Source organism: Gymnogyps californianus, chromosome 13 (genome assembly GCF_018139145.2).
Source record: "Gymnogyps californianus isolate 813 chromosome 13, ASM1813914v2, whole genome shotgun sequence".
Classification (NCBI taxonomy): domain Eukaryota; kingdom Metazoa; phylum Chordata; class Aves; order Accipitriformes; family Cathartidae; genus Gymnogyps; species Gymnogyps californianus.
Window position 1 is genome coordinate 15,797,979 of NC_059483.1, and position 21,643 is coordinate 15,819,621.

Sequence of the window (21,643 nt, forward strand, 5' to 3'; positions counted from 1 at the left end):
ACAAATTTCATGGAATGTTTTGCCATTAGTTACAATGGTATCAGGATTCGGCCTGCAATATTAATCTCAGGGCCCAAGCCAGCAATCACTTCACTCTCAAAAACTCCACTGAAGTCAACAGAAGACTCCCATTATGCACTACTGACAGAACCCAGAGGTAAAAATGCCTCTTCCAAAAAAATGAACAGACCGTGAATATATCACAATGAGTTCCCTGTAGTTGACAGCTTATGGGCTACTGCCCAACATTTTGATTTTAAAAAGAAAGACTGTTGTATAAGGTAATGAAATAAGTACCTTCAAGATGTACACTTGGGCGAGGGATAGTAACAGAGAACCACCTTTTGCCTCATTAAAACATGCCACCACAACAGAAATAAGGAAAGAGGATAACACCCTTTGTCAGTCTAACTTAAAGCTATCCAGTGTTCCTGGATTTCATTACCTTCTGTTTATTAAAATTTCTATTCTGTAATGAATAAATACTAATATTTTTGAAGGAAGTAATTTGCCAGAAGAAAAAGGGACAGTACAACAAACGCATGTGTTGTCAAACGCTTGTGATGTAGATAGGGAACTTTCAAATATCTATTCCTTTGGCTTGCAAATATAGGCTGTCAGATGTACCCGTGATACCTGAAGATTTCAAAAGCATTTTTAGGAATCAAGACCAAGTCATGATTTTAGTATTATGAAAATTGGGCAATGCTATAAAAAACAATACGTTTATATCCAATTTAGAATGAGATATTAAAAAACCCCATGGATTTTCATACATACAGGGATAAGAAAAAATATTCTGAAGGTAGTGGCCAATCATGAACTAAAAACAATCCCCTATCACATTTTCCATTGCAACAGCTAAAAATTTTGAAGACAGCTTCTCCCCACACCGGCACTTCCCACAAAAAAAAAGTTTAATATAAAAAGTTTACATTAAAGCACAACAACATTTATTTCAGCATTTTAACCACTGAGGTGAATTAATAGAACTAGTCCAATATAAATTTTCAAATAGCAAATTGTAGGAAAAGATACAGAATTCTATGACAGTCAAATTTTAGATCTAGTCAGTGTGCTTTTAACTTTGGCTCTTTTAAGCAATTTTTAGGTTATGTCTATGGCACAGCTGGATGTGAGATAAAAGCAAAATTACACATATAGTCACTTGACAAGGACAAGCTAGCTGAGGTAACAAAGCAGTGAAGATGCAGCAGAAGAGACCTGAAGGTGCATTAAAAATCTTTGTATGTAATCCAGGTGCTCTAAGGAGGTTTTGTACGGCCCCTATTGCTGCCTCTTCTCTGCTATGGTTACCAAATAAAGCTCAGTGGGCAATCTCAGTCAGAAAAGGAAAGAACATGGAAGAATGGATAAATAAGAGGTCAGAAAAATACAGACAACATGACCACAAAATGCCAAAATGCAGAAAAGTAAGAGTAGAAAAACATTACAGCAAGACTGAAAATATTGGTTGTTTTTTGTGATGAGAAGATTCAATGAGATAACAATCACAAATTATTACACAAATTAAGAAATGGAGAAGAAAAAATAGATCAGGAGCTTCTGCTTTCCATATTCATGATATAAGAACTACTAATGAAATTTAAAAATCAAATTCAAAATAAAAACTGTGCATAAAATGGTTACAATATGAAAAATCACCATTATGAGAAGTCAAGCAGACTGACAAAAATGAGTATGTTAGTATGGATAACAGAAGTATCCACTCTAATAAGTCTTAATGTTAAAATGTCAGAACCAAATGTTTATGAGCGGAAGCCTATCTGAAACTCTTAAAAGTTATACTGACCGCTGTGAGATTTTCCACATCCTCTTACTCAGTTCCTGCATCTTCCTCAGGAACAATCTCATGTTGGACACTGCTGGAAATGGGATTCTGGACTAGATGTGTCTAGGTGTGGTGAATCAATCTCATAAACCCTACACTTACATACTTCTCAAGTATGTAATATCTTGTAGAGACAAAACACATTTTGACTGAGGGGTGAAATGCTTAGGTATCGATTTAGAGTTTCCTGTCTTCCTTAAGAGTAAACTGCTGCTACTGAGGCTGGAAGTTTTTCGCTCCCTAATATTTATATATTTGGGTAGCAGAGGTCCTAATTCCCATAAACCAAGAAGATACAAATTCATCATTACGAGAAATCATCAGTGGGGAGTGTAGAGGTGAAAAAAAAACGGTCCCTGGAGCATGTTAATTTGACTGGGGTCTGAGCTGTCTATACCTAGATATATAGCTTTAGTGACTCACCATTGGAATGCTAAAAAAGCCAGTGGGATAATTTGCAAGAGCCATTTCTGTGAATTGTATTGCTTATTGGTCAGTAATTTGCCAAATTCTCTACAGGTATTGTCTTCCTTTCCACAGTTGTGAAAAATTCTACCATCCAGAATCATGGGTGATATTCTTAGATGAAAAATGACAATTAAACCATTTATTTTAAAATTCCTTCCAAGATACTATAATGTCTGCTTTGCCATTAGATTGTCTGTCCATTTTACAGTGAAGTTACTGAGAAAATGTTTTTCCATTCACCCATAGAAGTCCTCCTGTTGAACTTTTCATAAGCTCTACTCCAGTTAAAAAATAAATGGGGAAACAATAAGTGCAAATACAAATGTTAATTAAGTGTGTAATTCCTAGTCCAAATCCTAGAAAGACAAATTCTTTTGCTGAATGGAAACATCAGATATGCTAATGACTTAATCATGCTTTTCAATAATTTTATTTTTATATGAAATTATCCATCCAATTAATATTTCTGTTTTCTACTAAAATATTGTTGAAATTGGACATTACTTGAAGAGCCTGCATGAGAAATACATATGGCATCCATGTGTATACAGGAGTGGAATTATTAATACCGATGCTTTGCTAAGAGTTGATAGTGATGGAACACTTGCAAGTACTGTTCCTAAACAATGATGCAATCAAGAACATACCAGTTCTCTAGGGTGTTAAGCTGATAAACATTTGCGTAACAGGCACTTCTATTTTTCTTGCTGTGATTAATGCAAACAAGATGATAAAGGAAACTAAAGGTAAAATTTGCTGCTATTTCTCTTTTAGTACAAAAATCCCTTGTGCCCCTATTTTGTTTAAGAATATGCTTTATTGAAATTTCTGTACATATATTAAATTAGCTTTAACACTTTAACATGACAAATAGGGGTTATTACATAGCAATAGAGCATTCTGGCATTCCGTTTCAATGCAAAATGAACATAATTATAGCAATTTTTGGCTTTGCCATTTTGCAGTAATGGAGGCCTGCATCTTTTGCAGAAATAACTTGTGTATTTATTTTCCTTGATTTTTTTCATGCTAACCTTTGTTTCCAGAAGTAAATTTACCAAGAATTATAATGTACTATAAAGTAATATAAAGTAACTGGTCTGTCTCATTTAATTTTTTAATGAATATTACATTATTCACACTAAAAGAAAAACAAATGCAACATGTATAGCTAAATAAAATAGATCAGTAAACAGTATTCTTACCAAAGGCCTAAGTTCTGGATGAGTCAAAATATATCCATTGTTTGTAATTGCAAAAGCGTATCCATGAATACCTAACTGTAAGAGTAAATAAGAAAGAAATACTAATTAGCATGGTCTCCAGTAAAATCTTAAACAAAAAAATCAGGCAAGAATTTAGTTACCCAGGGCTTAAAGCTGGCATTCGTAACCCTTATCCACATAGTATTTCATTGTAACAGATACAAAGCTCTGATCCTTGACTTTTTGTGAAAATGAGAACCTGTCATTGCGATGAATTCACCATATAGCACAATTTTAAAATGTCACATAGACTTTGCTATCTAGGGCACTTATTTCTGTGTGCTTTAGAGTGAATTAGATATACACATATATATGACACACCATAGCACGTGGCATACACCATAGCACGTGCCAAAGCAAAAGGATACTGGAATTTGGTAAATTCACATATTCCCAGGAGTGGCTAGGTTCAGCTTACTTCACTTGTTCAAGAGATGTTGTAAAAGAATCATTTAAATCAATGGTACTGAATGTACCATTATAGTGAGCAAGCAGTGGCCTGTCATATGTGATATTTACATCTTCCAGTCTTAGAGGCATTTTACCGCTCTGTTAATTCAAGTTCATCTGGACCCACAGAAGGCGGAATTTTTCTACTAAAGAAACTCCTTTAAGTTTACATATTTGTACCGAGTGGAACTATGGGAGATCATTTGAGAGCAATGAAATGCTTTATGAGGCCTATCGGTATATGTAATCAAATTTAGCACTGTACTTATTTAAATAACAATACTACTCTTTTAACAATATGCCTATTACACAGTTGATTGCACCCACTGAAGGCAACAAATGTACCTTCAAATCATTCATGAGGGCATTCAAACATCCCTTCTTAGCATAAACTTGCTGCTAATGTAGAATCTTTCTGCAGCTTCAGTATGTAACTTTTACCATGCAAAGAGTACATCTCACTATACTTTCTCACCCATTTTTTTCAATTCTGAAGTAATGTAATATAACATCCCATATATCTTTATTTAAGCATCTTGATGCACCGAGGTACTAAAAAACCAAATCCAAAACTCCAGAACTATCTTGCTTTGGTATTTACTTCACGTTTCTCACTACTAACAACCTTTTTATTTTACTTCAGTACATTCTTAAATGCTTTGCTGAAGTGGGTCCTTAGGCATTTGTCTGGCATAAAGCAATGTGAGCAAGGTTGACAAGTCAGAATAATTTCTAAGAGGCAAGTAGGACAGCAAGTCTGTTGACTTCTGTAATTTTCTGGAAATATAAACCAGCGTATGATATTATGGCAAGGTCATAGAGAAAACATACCAGGTAGATTTATACCGTCTCTCTGTGAATGATTGTATATGGTCAACTGTATCTGCCATATAGAAGAATGTTTCATAAATTAGCAGTTTTCCTAAAGCAATAAACTTCAGTGAAAGTAATACAAGGTGATATGTTCTTGGCATCTCTTCATAAAGGAGGGATAACCAAAATAATAACAGTGGACATATTTTACCTATTATAGTATGACAAGTGAACTAGCTGTTGGCTAAATATCAGATCTCAAGTATAATTGTCTGTGTTGATAACTGCAGAATGACATCCAAGCAATGGAAGTCAGGTAAGGAAACAAATGTGGGTGGTATACTTCACAGGAAAAAAATGTTTGCCTATTTGAAGCATACCCAGACTCCAAGGGTAGTATTTTATGGTATGTTGTGCAATATGTGAAACTGCACACTCTTTGCACTTAAAATGCTTTGGCTTGAGAGGTACTACCAGTTACAGCAGTATTGCCATTTTAAACCTTGAACTCTAAGTGACAGATTCAGAAACAAAAAAACTTTTTCTAACTGCTGTAAAATGCCACATGAAAACTAAGTATTACTAAATCCAACCCTGCCTTATTCAGGGGAAACTGCCACTGACATCTGGGGAAGTTTAGTCTAGATAATGACTGCTGAAAATAGCTTATTGTTATTATTCATCTTCCTCAGCATAAAATCCACCTCGTCCAAGCTGAGAGAATTCCAGGTCAGCAGAATTCTATTTCCAACCAATCGTTTTATATCCCTGTGTGAATTTTATTTCACATGCTGCCTCTACAGGAATGGGTCCCAGCGGTGATTATGCTCTTGCAATTGCATGGTCTTTTTACTGTTCAGAAATGTTTATGGTATGTGAGACTGGAAGTTATAACTCAAGTGATTTCACTAACCTAACTGTATTGCATGATATTGGTGCCTCCTGTAATAATCCTCTCTTACATTACATCCTGCAATATAAAATGTACCTTCAAATAAAAAGTCTAATATTCAGAAAGAGGATCGTATATTACTTCCACAGAAAACTAAGTCTTAAAAAATATAGTATCATACGACAAAACCAGAAATTTTAATTTTCCTGCCTATCTGCTCCTTTTCTGAATCACTCTAACTCTGCTGCAATACCTGTTATTCAGGCCCCACACTCTCTCTAGGTTCTTGCATTCAGACTATGTCCAAATCTTACAGACAACTTCTGAATAACATCGCTGTGATATGGCCTTTTCTATCCAGCCATGCACAGCCAGGCTTTCATTTCTGCAGTTACTACAACATTGTTCTTCCTTCTCATTACAAATGAAACTTGCTCTAACCCATAGCTCCTTAGAAGGCTGCTCCAAAGATTGGTTCCATAGCTCCAAATTCTGCAAAGGAGCAAATTTTGCTCCTTTCTCTTCTACCTTCTACTGATTCTGTATTTCTGCATACACAAAAGTATAATATAAGTTGCGGTTAACTAACTTTGGTGGTTAGTGCACTGAGACTGTTCTCTGTCTCTGTTCACTATGTTCTGATATCAGTATGTAGCCATCTCCTGCTCTTCCCATAGTCTGCAAACTTTTTTTCCAGCTGGGACAGCCTTTCTGTTCTGCGTTTGCATAGCATCTAGCCTAGTGGGATCCAGGTCCCAGGAAATTACTCCAATACACCTTATCAATATTATTGCCAGTATTTTATGCATTATTTTTATCAGATTCTCATTTAATTTAAACTTTCCAGTTACTGCATATTGAATCATTTGGTAATTGCTAATGTATTCAAATTAGAATTAAAATCGATAGAAGGATTTTTTTTTCCTCCTAAGTAGAATTATCTACAAAAACATGTAGGAATATTCAAAGGCATTCACAAGTCAGCTTATTCCTCCACCCTCTTAGAAATCAGTAAATGAGAACATGGCAGCCAATTAAGAAGAAAGTATGACATAAAAATTTATGCTCAGTACAGGTATGCGTCAAAATGTAGCTATTCCAATAGCCGGCCTCTTTAGTAAAGGCTGTCTACAGTATTGTGTTATGTGCTTATTTGTCTTGCAAAAAAATTCTGCTAGGAATTAACTGCAAAACATTCATTTAATTTTCATTTGTGAATAAAACAGCACTATAGTAAAGCATTTCAGACATAGAGTAGTAGTGAAATACTTATGTATTGCATCAAATTTAAATGAAATGTAATTATATCTTTGCATTTGCCTGAAGCCTTCTTTTATTGAGTTACAAATGTTTCACAATAGATGAAGTGCATCAAATTTTGAAAACTTTTATGATAATTATTTTTTTAAGAATTTTATAGTAGAGTTGTCTCTGTCTTTGAAAAACTAATTCGAGAGAAATAGCTAGCAAATACTGGGCAGGGGAGAAGGAACCACTAGTCTGGTTAGGCAGGAATTTGTTCAAGTTCCTGAAATGTGCCACTTGCTTTAATTCAAGGAGCTGACTAATGTGGGACATGGAGTTGGGATAGGAAGTACTACACACAGGCAGGAAGCCTAAAGCCATGTTAAGGATAGATTTTTGTACGGCTTTCATACAAAGTTATGCAAATTTTCAGCATGAATTTCTGGTTATTTTGTGCGGTATTCTGGTTATATTGTGTGGTTGAATCATTTCATGGATTTTATTATGGACAATACTTAATATTACCTTCTAGAGCAGTCTGTGATCTGCAAAAATGTGACAATTAAGCCATATATTAATTTTGGTATTAAAAACTGCACTTGATCTCAGGACCAATGACATTTAACCATCAGACACGACAGAGCTAGAATTCCTGAGGAAAATGAGTGAAATAATGGACCTACATCAGTATAAATAATATTAACATGCTAAATAATTTATATTATATTACAGATAATTATACTGAGTATAAAGGACACATTATCATTTGTCTATTACCTTGTATTTTGGAATAGTTTTTAAAAGCTCTTTAACTGGAACATCTGTGCCAACTACTCCCAGAAGAATCCCTTTAGATCTCTGAAAAGAACAACAAAAGATGCACTCAGAACCACAATAATGATGAACATTCTCACCGCTCATTTCACATTACAGCTACTCTGCAGAAGTGAATAGATAACAGACAAATTATTTAAAAAGTGGGGAAAGCAGACGCTGGTACAACTCATCTGATCAAACAGTCATTTAATCAATAATATTGCTCTTTTCTACTTTATCTGCAATTCCCATCGAAAAGGCATGCAAACTTCTGATAGCTATTGAGTCCGTCAACAGAAAACTTCCTTATGCAAAATAATTTTTTAATTAAAAACTACTGTTAAAAATATGTTACTCCCTTCTTTCTCAATTTCTCCTGCCATTTGATAAACAAAAGAGAAAGATTAAACATTAAGGGGAAAGTACCTGTAATTTTCTTTAATAACCTGTTAAATTAGTAAAGATAAACAGATATATACATAATATACATATGACTAATTAAATTTTAAGTCTATGAAATAGCAGCATATCAGTGCAAAGAAGAAAAGGATATAGATTATTTGCTGTAAAAAGGTAATATAGAAGTAAGAAAACCCTAAGGCCTAGCATCACCTGAGATTTTCTCTCAGACATAGTTTCATTATTTTACTATGGTTTCTAAGGTATAGTTATTTGGGATTATTTGTCCACATTTTTATGCTAACAAAGGGATATTAACTGCAGACAAAAGAAGAAGAGAAGAAAAATTTTTAGAGTTGGCTAAAATCTTATTAGGTCCCTGAAAGCAACTTCACTGCAGTCACCCCATTATCACATGACAGAAATACTCTGAGTACTTACAGTCTCATTTTGCTTACTAAATACTGGCATGGCAACAGTTGTCATCAGCACCAATCCCTGATCATCAGCAAGCTATATTTGAAAAAGAAATATTATCTCTAAGAAGTAAGGAACAGTTACAGACATATGATTGCATTTTTCAATTATATTCTCTTCATTTTAAATGAGATAAGGCAATTTATCTAAATGACGCTTATGTAGTTAGACTTGCAGTCAGTGCAGCCCAGCCCAGCCCTGGCTCCATCTCAACTAAACTATACCAGCTCTGCCCACCCCACCATCTGCGTTGGCAGGAAAGATGCCTCATCTTCATTCCTGTTGCAGTCTCCCATGAGACACACGAAGGGGCTGAAATGTGGATTGTGGAAGCAGCATGTGCGGTAGCAAAGCAGCTGGAGCTCTGTTCTACATCTTTCCCAGTGTCAGCTCTGCCAACATTGCCTCAGGCTGTTTTCTCCCAGCAAGGGACAAGAGGTCATGAGTTGCATGCACTTTGTTCTGGTCCAGACTGAGATCTCATCAGCTAACACAGTGGCAGAAAGGATGACAGCCAGTTAGGATCCCAGGAGCATCTTTGCTCCATCCAGTTTCAGTTTGCTGGAAGCAAATGCATGAAGCATTAGCTGATTCTGCACATCAGGTTTCAACATATTTCTTCAATTTAGGGAGAAAACAGATCTCCTGACCTTGGTTCCATTCAAGAGAAACATGTAGAATGCTTATCATTGGCCACAGGAGAGTTACATTGCTCAGACTATCCTCTCTTCACTTTTCACACCCTCTGGCCAGAGTACATCTTTGCCATAAGGCAAAGGCTAACTGTGATGCTCAAGACAAGCACTGCTCTGTGTGCCTGTAGATCTTCACCATCTACACATGAAAGATAACTCAAGCAGGAAGTTGAGAGTTACTGTTAAACTCTTTCTGCCCCTATAATTTGGGAAGATGTTTGAAGTCGAAGACACTTATCCAACATTTAAAAGCATGACACATCCAGTTATAATTACAACTGGAGATTTTGTAGAACACAATTAAAGTCTGCTTTGTTGCATCAGTGTTTAGCCAAATGGACAAGGCAATAGACACGATATTCCTGAGAAATACTGTAGGTGACAGTCATGCCCAATTTCAAGTATGATATTCTCCTACTACCCCTACATCAGTATCACATTTTCTGTACTCAGGCAGTATTTCTAATACATTTTTTTGAGAATTGCTGCAATTTTGATTTTTTGTTAACAAAGCTTTTGTTATTAACAAAGCAACAGTTATCAACTCCCCAGATTTTCAGAACACAAGTCATATATTATGACCAAGATATTTTATGAAGCATGTTTCACATTAACAAATCAGACAAAATCTAGAACATTACATGTCTTGCAGCTCCCAGTCTGCTTCAGGAGGGTTTCAGTTTCCCAAACAAGTATATTTCCTGAAGCATGGCGCTATCTCATGGTGAGGAGGAATGTTTGCAGACATCAGACAGGAACACAAATAGGGTTTAGGATTAAGAAGGTTTACATCTGATAAAGAATCAATAGGGACATGAGGTGGAACCAACTTATGATCATGTTTGCTTTTTTTTTTTTGTTTTCCTTTTTAATAAGAAGAGATATTTCCAGCCCTGATATAATCTTTGATCTATTAAGCAATAGTAAGTTATTAAACAAAACAAAAAACCACCAACAAAAAACCCAAAAACAACAACTCAGGAAAACAGTGGGAGTTCAGAGGTTGCACTTGAAAATCAAATGCGGCTGAACTAGCATAAGAATTTACTCTCCTTGGCCAGAGTAGTAATCAAGCACACTGACATGATTTGTATGGAGAGGAGCCTTCTGTGGTGTGAGAGTCAATAGTCCCAAACACATGTACACCAGGAAGTGAAAAAGCATTCCGCTGATTATGGGGTGACATCTTGGAGCATTTAGAGATTTTATATGATTGCCCAGGGTTGTTCTTCTCTGACATTATGCATTTGTCAAGTATCAGTACGGTATTATTTTACGAGTCCACTCACTCTCAAGAGATTACTAGAAACAATTTATTGGATAGGATGCCAGCCAAGGGACTGTCAGTAAAGTTTTAGGGTGTTTGAAATTCTTTAAATGGAGAAAAAACCCAGTCTGGAGTTCCTAGGAAATTCTGAGAGAACAGGTCATTAACTCTCAAAACTAACTATCGAAGCATGCAGAGAATGATTGCCCTGTAATTATGATATCTACAAGGACCACCAAGGGTTGACTGCTGCAATCATTTCTATAGAAGTGCAATCTTATAGTCCAGCCTGTTTGGTTTTTTGTTTGTTCGGCAGATGAAGAGGTTGTTGGCCACTTCCATAAGTGGAGTCAGCAAGTAACTGGATGATAGATGACTCATATTTGCGATGTTTCACTGAGTCACCAACTCAAGCTGCAGTATTTGCTTCACAAAAATTGTTAGATTGTGAGGAATTACCTGCTGGGGAGGAGCACAGCTTTATGCCCTGGGCAATGACATTTTGGCAGAAATACTTTGAAATAGTAGAATGTTAGCCACTGGGTATTTCTGCTAAGACAATTAATGCTAGAGTCCATTAATAAATTACAAAGGAAGCCATGATCTAGGTATTTTGCATTGTTGCTTTGCAAGTCTGACAATTTCTTACATATAGCAGAACTCTGTAACAGCTCATGCAAGTGTTTGAAAAATTTAGTGATTCTGAGAAAAAACAGTAATATGCTCTCTAATCACTGATAAAACTTCAGCTTATATTAGTTACATTCAGAACAAACATGTATCACTGATATCCTCAGGACTGACTAGGATTTTTTTTTTTTTAAACATCAGCAAATACTTAATTAGAAGTTAACGCTTAATGAAAAATGTTAAATATCACAAACTCAGAATAACAAAATCAATATATAATGATAAAGTCTCTGAATGACTGTACAAAATATGTAACAGTTCAGGTTGTTGTATAATTAGTAATAAACTCTTTGGTTACTCAATTATTATGTTTTTCCCCAAAAGAAAATGTAGACAATCCTTATGATTCCCAAACTCATCAGCTGGACATCACAAAGTCATAGGCTCAGAAAAGAATTATGTAGGCATGTAAAAAAGAAAATACTGTAGTCAAACATTTCTTACAGGAAACATCTTGAATAATTATTTTTAAATTTTTTTTTAAATAAGCACAAAATGCATATTTCTAAGCAGGCAACAAATAACTTGGTTAAACATAGAATCAGGGAGTTTTTTTAGTGTTATTGGCAAATACAGAGAATGATACTTATCCTAATATAACGCAATAACATCACCGGATGGATGGTTACTAGTTACATACAGTGAAGGGTCCTTAGGAATGACTGAAACGTGAAGCGCCATGAATTTAATCTCAATCTTTAAATAGGCTGTACCTTATCCAATTTTGTCCTTTCAGTCTCTTAGGAGTAACTAATATGAGTAACTAATACTAATAGTTACTTCCATTTTTACAAAGGTATGCTTTATGTGGCATAATAATTCCCCACGGTCTGATGATTCAAAATTGTTTAAAGCTACATGCTAAGCTTACTTGGTTCATCCTTACCAACCCCCACACATTCTGGGAGTTGGCAGGGTTCAGGGGAAACAAAGAGTAAGGTTTGACAAAAATATATTCACACAATATTATGTTTGATATGTATATAATTTCTGCTGAAACAAAATGTTGCTGGCAGACCCATTGTGTTCACAAATAAGGATTAATTTGGACCAAAGTTCACCCAAATGTTGGAACCTCATCTAAATATATACTCAGAGCCACTAATAACTCAATTCCTCCAACACTCTGTTTTGAATTCTTGTTCTATTCTCAAAGAAAATCCTCTATTTCTTTTCTTCCCCTCTACTACTATACTGGGTTTTTTTCAATGCTTAATAAGGTCTCTTTGGACATCAGTCTAAGTATTAACAACTCAAGCTCCTTTCTATTTCTTCAATCTTTATATCCCTGATAAGTGTCTAAGCTTATTCTTTACCTGGGGCACCATGTTAGTTAACACACATAGACTCTGACTGACATTAAAGTCCTGTCTCTTACCTATTTAGCAGCATATCAATTACTGCATTTTTATTTCCTTCAAGTTGTTACATAATATCAAGAAAAAGGCAAGGAAACAAAAGCTGCTTCATCCCCAACCCTCCAGGAAAATAAAAATTCCACTGGCAAGCTCCAACACTTGAGGCTACCAACAGATGTGAACTAAGGAAAAGGTACGTGCTTTGAAGTACCCTTCGAAACATCTTACTGCTCAGTATTTTTTGCTATAAAATTAAACAATATAAGAAGCAGCATTCAAATGCATCTAAACACTTCCCAGATTCAGTGCAACATCCTGCAGGGTATAAGATAGAACCTAATCAAAATTGGTGGAATAGTACAAAAAGAGTCTCAAATAATGGTTTTGTTGGATAGTGCTGCCATTTCCTAGGGATGAAATTTTCGAAGATGCTTCAGGAAGTTTAGTTTCCAAATACCACTGACCTCTGCCAGGACTTGGGCATCTAATTTCATGAGGCCTCTGAAAATTCTAGACAGCTATTAATTGTTGTTGCCTTTTTAGGAATATTGGCAAAATATAACCATAAAGTAATCACTAAAAAACAGTTTAACAGTTTTAGGCCAGTGATGGTATCTGTGCACTAACTTAGAATTTTGTTCTACTTAAATGTATCTGCATAGATAAGCTTGTTAAGGTCCCTTGCAATTTTTGACGCAAGTTCTTCCTGGTTTCAGAAGTGGATGTGAATTCCAGTTTCTTCAAATTCTTGGTTTTGGATTACTGGAAACAGAAGGAAACTAACACAAACAAAAGATAAGAATTCAAGAGCAATGCTTAAGGCATTGTCAGATGCTTCAGTCAGCAAATTAAAATTAGTCAAATAAAAATGAAATGAGAAAAATATAAGGATGCAAAAATTTTGGACAGAAAAATAAAAATGGAAAAACATGCAATAAATTACTCATGGCTTTTTTAAGAGGTATTACAGGTATCAAAGTCACTTTCTTAGAGAGTAATTTCTTAAAAAAGGCAAATGGGGCCAGGCCTGTATTATTTATTTATATTTATAGAATAAATATTTATTTATATTTACATATATTTTCCTATATTTATTTAGATCTGTATTTATAAAAGCACTAACCATCTTAAATGTCTGACATCAGCAAGCCTCCACTCTTGCAGAGTAAGTCATCTTCATGCTAAACAATACAGAACTCTGGTTATATGCAGTATGGCACTAAGTGCCTGTCCTTGCAGATTTTCCTTACTCTGTTGATATTTATTCCCCATAGAATAGCAAGAAGTTCCTGCTTTTTCCAAAAGACAAATTAGCATGTTTACATGAGCCTTATGCATTTCAAAACAAAACCCTGAGTTTACCTTATCACAGGAATTCTGCAAAGACATTTTATTCAAGAAACTGTTTATCCATCTGAACATTGGAGTGTTTTATTTTGCAAGCACGGAATGTAATATGGGGAAGTAGGCTGCCCCATAAAACACAGTGGTCACTGTTTAGAGAAAGAAGAAGGAAAAAAAAAAAAGAAAAAAATAAATTACCTAAAGTTTAGTTCAGTTTCTTCTGCTCCAACGCAATTAATTTGTTCTCTGAATGATTCATTTTGATTAAGGACTGCAGCTGATGAGTGCTGTAATCAGCATCTCCCTTAATGAATCAGGAAGATACCTTCATGAGAGGAAACACAGATTGCCTATGCCAGGTTCACATACGAAGGCATCTTCCTTCATAAACATAATCAGTCTGTGCTTCCTCTCTAAATTCAGTTCTCTCAAACCTCAAACCTCAGTAGTCTTCACTATTCTACTAGTCAGACTAATCTATTGAGCAGTATTGGTCTGCCTGTTTCCTCAGACAGGACAGGACCAATGGATGTGTCTGGGAGCCCCCAACAATGTATGAGACTTGAGTGGCTTCTGCTGTCTACACCAGTGGTTTGATCCTGAATAAATTCTCCACATAATGTGAAAGCAATGTGAAGGCTCATTACAGTCCTTCTTGTGGCAAAGGCACACTACATACTGGAACCCCTGAACCCAGGCAAACCATGTATACACAGGCAGAGTTCCTTTGCAGTAAGGTATTTTTTCATATTCAAGTTTCTCCTCTGAAAACCAGAAAAAAGGACTCCTCCCTATGCTGAATGAGCACGTCTTTTTCAGTACTGACAGCGTACAATTTAGTTTTCATATTGCAGCAGCTGTTGTTCCACCAGCCATTTCAAAAATTCTTCCATTTTCTACCTTTCTGCTGAGCTGTTAATTTCTGATTTAGCTCTACATTTGAATACACTACAAATTTAATCTTCTGCTAAGAATATCAACTCACAAAAACATAATTCCCTCTAGGGTTTATTAATAAACCAAAAGCAACAAAACAAACCTCAATTTAATCTCCTTCTGAGCCTAGCTTCCACTCAAGATATTAATTAATTCATTTTCTTTCCTTCTTGCCCTTAGCAGAAGGTATTCCCCATCTCTTTTACATCATGAGTGAAACTAGTAGACCTCTTCTGTCAGGTGATTCTGGGAATATTTAAGGAGAACTCTGCCACCATTTAAGCAGAACCACCATTACAAGAAAAATACAAGGCAACTTTAGCCTCAAAGAGCTATGAAATGCCAGTGATTTGACAGTGCTTGACTGGATAATGAACCTACAAAAATGTCAAATTGGTGCAATAAGAATTCATGGGAATTCAGTTCAGTGAAATATTAAATGTGTGTGGATTCATGCATATGGGTATATATGCTTACGGGAGACTACTGAACTGCACAGCCCCTCAGATGTTTCTTATTCCTTCAAGTCTGGAAAGATATCCTCACATAAACACAAGTAGTTTAACTGTTACTATTCCTATGGCTCTCTAAAACATGGAATTACAATGGTAGAGTAAAAATACCTGCATTTCAATGCTTGAGTTCAGTTCATTTCAAGTTTGGATGAATTATGCTATGGAATATTCATTTTTCAACATGTTCATCTAATAGTATTGCAAAAAAGTAAGTTCTTGTAGTTTCTCCAACTTGTACCAGTATGTTATATCTCAGAATTGCTAGGGTACTTTGGATGACACTGGCAAGAAAAACTAAAACTAGACCCCCATAGAAAAACATGGAGTTTTCAACTAGATCCCAGGATTTTGTAAGTTATCATCTACAGTCTAAAATGATGAATGAAAGAGAGAGCACTAGTGGTTTTCCCCAGGAAGTTGTTCTATTGAAAAGACCTAGCGGTAACAGTTTTAGGCAGGAACCTATACAAGGGCCATGGACACTCAGTTTGATAAAATGCTTAGCAAACAATAACAAACCTTTAAAAATAATCTCAAGAATGAGGAAAAATGCATTCCCAGGCTAAATGACTCTTGGCTGTTTGGAATAAAGAAACAGAACTTACTCTCTCAGAAAGTCACAGGTCTGTAATGCCTAGCAGTAACAGTTTTATAATCGGAGAAAAACTCCTTTTAGAAATAGATTTAACTGCTAGTTTTCCCTTTAACTTCTTGCTGTACAGGGTTACCCCCCTCAGAACAACCCCAAATAAATCTCCAGAAACAACAAATAAACAAGCATCCACTTACTCCTCACATGAAGTATATAAACCAAAGAGAGTTTAGCCCCACATCTAGCACTAACATCCATCTCCCAGGACAAAGATTAAGGCAGGCTTCAGAATTACTCCAGAAACATATATACAGGAAAGAATATCCATTTCCTTAGGTGTTTGCATTATGGCAACAGAAATTTGAGAAGGCTCTCCGAAACATTTTCCTTAGGAGTACATAGTCAAGAGCAGCTACAGTAGGTTGTCCAGAATTTCTGACACAGAGTTAGCAGTGTCCATATCTATTAACAATAATAGTTAATACAATGTTATTCTTGTCTACATATATTGTGCAATGATTATATGAAGCCAGGCTCTGCCAGCAACGGACCAGTGGATGCCTCCTGAGATGGAAGAACGAGTAAGGACAGTAACCAAGCCCGTATCCTTTTTTAGATGCTATTTCTGATTTTTTTCAAAGACAATATGCAATATTGTTTCACTTTAGTTGGCTATGAAGTGGTATTTTTATATTTTTTTAAACATACACTTTCCCTAATTGTTACTGATGAATTAAAAAAAGCAAAATAAACAATATACAAATTAATCTAAATAACAGGCAAATTTGATGGGACAATTCTACTTTTTGTTGCTAATTTTTGAGCTATAATTAGTCACAGAAAGGAAACAAATTTTGAGATCTAAAACTCGTATTTTTTCCACTATCTTCCAGAGTTTAGACTTTGTGTTTTAGACAACCACAACTTATGTCAGGGTTTCTAGAATTTTTTCACCAACTTTCACCACATAAAAAGATACTCATCCAAGAAAATACTAGATCTGAAACCTCAAAATATCTTTTTTTTAATACAGGTTTATTATGTCTATGATATATATCAGGAAATCCTAGCAGGACTGTTCAGCTCAGCTCAGAAGTTAACTTCCATAGTGCTAATTCTATCCAGTCTTCATTTCCCAATGTAAACAATGCCTAGCAAAACAAAATAAGAAATTTTTTTACACTAACTTTTTTGTTGCTTGACATATTCCTCATTTTTGCACTTACATTGGACTGTAATAACTGTAGTGCATTTCCACAGAACGGGATATCTGCTGCAGCAAACAGTGTCAAGTAAAGTCAGATTCATCTCCCACCAATTCTGATTCATGGAAACTACCAAATAACCACAACAATGCCCAAATTTGCTCATAGACTAATCTCTAGCCCAAAAATATTCCTTTGAATTCTAATCTCTCTGGATCTACAGTATTCCTAGTTGATTTTTCACCATCCCAAAACAGGAACTTTGATTTCCACAATATTTAATTAAATTACCAACAGGTTGAAATGCAGAAAAGGTCCATAGGCCGTTATATCTAGAGCTTAAAATTGGAGCTAACGTTCTGAATCAAAAAATCAAGCAAGGTTAGGAGATACGATGGGGCTAAACAGAGGCACTCGATCAACTGTTTGAGGAGGGCTGTGCAGCTATGCTGACATAGGAACCTTTGGTCTGTAGACCTATAAGGAAATAGGACTTAAGGGACTTAAGTGAGGAAATAGGTCAAAGTGAAGGTCTGCTGGCATAGCCTATACAGCCTTGTGAAAAAACAATTGAAAAGTAGGGGAAAAACATTGCTATATTCAGAGGGTCTGAAAGTGGGATAAAACTGTGGGGCATAGGAACACTGCAAACCCTCTGACAAGGCACCAGTGTTGAAAGTGGTTGCCACAATGCTGCTGCTGAAACTTTACCTACAGCAGACAGCAGTTCCGTAGGGATGTATTTGAAGTATGAGGTTCATGCTGAAGCTTTTGTTTTTTCCTCACTACCTTGTTATAACTCTGCCACCTTCCCAACATCTCCCCCCCCACACACCCCTTCTTCCTTTCCCCACTCCACATAGGCTTGCTTCACGAGGTGTTGTCTTCTCCTGTGACTACTGTGCTTTTATGTGCTGAGTAGAGTCATGAGGCAGGCTGGAAGCATCAGAGAATTGGAATTTGAGCATTTAATTGTGTTTTATATAGACTACAAGAATAAGGAATAGCTATTATTTTGGCTTAGATTCAAATTATGGCCTGGGACAATACAGGAACCTGCGTGAGTATATTAAGTTAGAGAGACATTTCTGTGTTAAGCACACAGAAATGAAACACAAAAAAACCCCTCATATTGTAAAATAGTGACTTAGAGTTTGCAAATTGCTGACTCAAAAATGTTATTAAAAGTTAGCTTGCTTGTTAAGGAATGTGAGAGAGAAATTTGGAAACTAAATTTAAGATTGCGATTGACACGTAAGTGAAAATTTTAATGCAGTTTTCTGAATGGATCACTCAACTTTATATACATTATGAAACTGAAAGACAATAGCCTCTCGTCAGCAGGAAACAGATCCAAAGAAATGCTAAATCAGGATAAAAATGTTTACTTCATGATTATTTTGTACTTCATTAGTTTCAATTTAACTCCTATAGTTTTATAAAAATGCTAAAATCACTAGTCATGCACTTCAATGAAATAGCAGCTTTGCAAATTTTCTATTTTCTATTCCCAGTGACAGTTAATTCAACACTTCAAAGTATAAGAAGGTAAATGATGCAGGGAATGATAAATGATGCTCCCAAATGGCTGAAAGATGATAGCATCAAGATAAAAGGAGGGCAGAGCACTACTTACAGAAGTTAAGGGATAACACAGAAAGAGAGAAGAAAGCTGTCAGGAACTTTTGGGCAACAAATATCATCAAAACATTTCTATATGGAGGAAATATGATTCTATGTTCATGAGAGAATCATTAAAAAAAAACTTCCCTAAATGTTCCTAAACACAACTATCTGCTTCTGATTTGTGTGCCTAATTTATTCACTTCTACCTCTTCACACAAGCTAAGTAGAACAAAACATCACAGCAAGAATAGGACAACAGATTTTGAATCCTGCTGTGTTTGCTCAAGAAAGCAAGTAAAGCTTTCCTACTAGGAAACAAAACACCTTTTTGAGCTATTAAGGAAGAATAGCTTTTGCTCGTCAATGAATACAATAGCTGCTTCTTAAAAGTGTTTCAAAGATAAAGGTCATTTTGGAAGCCAAACTGAAAAAGTCTGAAAATTTGTAAATTTGAGTTATTAGTTTGTATAATTACTATTTTCACAGCTCTGTGGGATGGTTACCTAAAAACACGCAGAAAAGGAACATAGGACATACAAAATTCACATTAATTTGTTCCATTTGTCTGGATAGTGGCTCTTTCTTTTAGATACATTAGCTCTTCCTAGATATATTTTCTTCTGAAAGCTACATAACCATATTAAATCAGCATCTTTATCACCTGAAATTATGGTGGGGTTTTTTTTGGTTTTGTGGTATTTTCTATTTTAAGTATAGGGTATATCACAAAAATCTTTTCAAGACAAATGTCATGGTGCAACAGACATCCACCTTAAACTCCTCATACTTCATTTCGCCTGCACTCCAATTCTGACTTTGCAACAATTTGATTTAGAGCAGATAGCGTAACAGTAACAGGTTTTAATTGTTATTTAACTGCCGTAGACAGCTAATCACTATAGAACATTGACTAAACATTGAGAAGACTGTAGCCAAAGTGTTTCACATAGAAGACATAAAGCATTTCATCAAGATGACCAAGTATTTATAACGGATATAAAATAGTAAAGGTAAACTTGGAATGCCACATTTTTCTTTCAGATCACTCAAAGATTAAAGCGAACATGTTTAGAGAGACATGACTGTTTGAAATGTTTATAGAGAAAACATTTGCAAGATGGTACATAGATTCCAACAAAAATACAGTACAAGTTCAGACACCATATGGCAAAACATGTACACTAGTGACTAAGTCATTCATAAAGGCATGCATCAGCCCTGTGTTGCTTCCCTTCACCTTTGCAGATAGCACGAGATTCTCATTTTGTTCATAAGCTATCCGGCCATGCTTACAAAAAGGCTTGTTTCTTACCTGAAGTTATCAAAAGCCCTTGTGGAGTACTTGTATCTGTCCTCCCTCCCCATCCCATTCCTTCCCACCCCTCTCCTCTGTCTCTGCATGAAAGTAGTATACAGTCAACTGTATGCATATATATACAAAATATGTGGCTTTGGTTCTGCATTAGTTTGTTCAAGGAGTAAACACACTGAAAATTGGCATTTTTGACCTTCGCTGAAAACTGTGTGCTTTTTCGCTAACCTCGAACTTGAGTAATTTGGACCAGAACATTATTTAATAGCTCAGAATTGTAGACATCAGAATGTATAATACAGCACCACATGACACAATCTGGTAAACAGCCTGACTGTTTATATCTTTCTGCACCAGCATATTATAACCTCACCCTGCCTCTTCTTTCTGCAAACTGTTAAGAGAAGCATTTGGCATAAACTTAGACAAGCAGGTGAACATGAAAAAGCCAAAGTTAGGCAGTCTAGCCAGTCTTTTAGCCCTTCTCCTTTTCCAGGAAGCTGTAAACAAAAGATTTCTTTAAACCATCTATTTCCAGAAAGGAGAAGGAAAAAAAAAAAAAAAGGAACCATTTTTATTACCATGTCACATTCGGTAGGCTCTGCAACTATCAAAACACGAGAACAAACTATGGACATAGTCCAGTATCACAAAATAGCATATTACCTGCAGATTTGAAATAGAATTTTCTGAGCTCCATGAGCAAAGCAATTTCATATATACATAGCATCATAAAAATAAAAGCTCCCATGCTCATATTTCTTGCTTTTTAAACTAAAAAGTGGATGAGATACATTAATTAACCATTTTAAAGTTTTGAGTTCCGTGGATGCCTTCACAATTCTGCAAAAGCTATTCATTGAAGATCACTTAACCTATAGCTTTCATTAAAAACTGAACTTTGATCATCATCCAGGACTGTTAATAACAGTGATGTTTAACTGATTAATTGCTATGACATTTCTTATTAAAGGTGCTTTACCTAGCACAATAAGAATGACTTGGATGAGCGAGTATTGCGATTTCCCAGTATATTCCATTCATTTTTTCATTCTAATTTTTTTTCACCACAAACCAGAAAACAGCATCTACGTTTTCTATTTTCTGGAAGCTTTAATTATATTTGGGAAATATATAAGGATGATGCATCAAGCAATTCTTCAAGTTTGCCACAATCATTGTGCTATCATGATGTGCAGTGGTGACTCTGGTAACATACCACATCGATGCAGAAGTTGTTTAAAGGCAAGAGCATATTACATGAAAACTGTATGTAACCTATTAGAGAAGTCAAATGTTAGATGTATTCAAAGGTGTGTTAATAGATACAGTGGGGAGCAGTGAAAGGGTACCAGCTATACCACAAGTTCTGCAGTCTCTACAATAGAGACAAAATGATCCAGAGATGTTTCACATGGAGTAATGG

At 35.5% G+C, this 21,643-nt stretch overlaps 1 protein-coding gene across 1 annotated transcript in view; it reads right to left on the reverse strand.

Annotated features, from left to right (window-relative positions):
* CACNA2D3 (calcium voltage-gated channel auxiliary subunit alpha2delta 3) overlaps positions 1-21,643 on the reverse strand; it is a 483,288-nt gene that overhangs the window by 117,540 nt on the left and 344,105 nt on the right. Inside the window, exons 15-17 of the mRNA XM_050904793.1 lie at positions 8,642-8,713; positions 7,763-7,843; positions 3,526-3,600 (exon numbers count right to left, since the gene is read on the reverse strand). Of these exons, the coding sequence (XP_050760750.1) occupies positions 3,526-3,600; positions 7,763-7,843; positions 8,642-8,713 (228 nt within the window). The remainder of the gene's footprint in view (positions 1-3,525; positions 3,601-7,762; positions 7,844-8,641; positions 8,714-21,643) is intronic.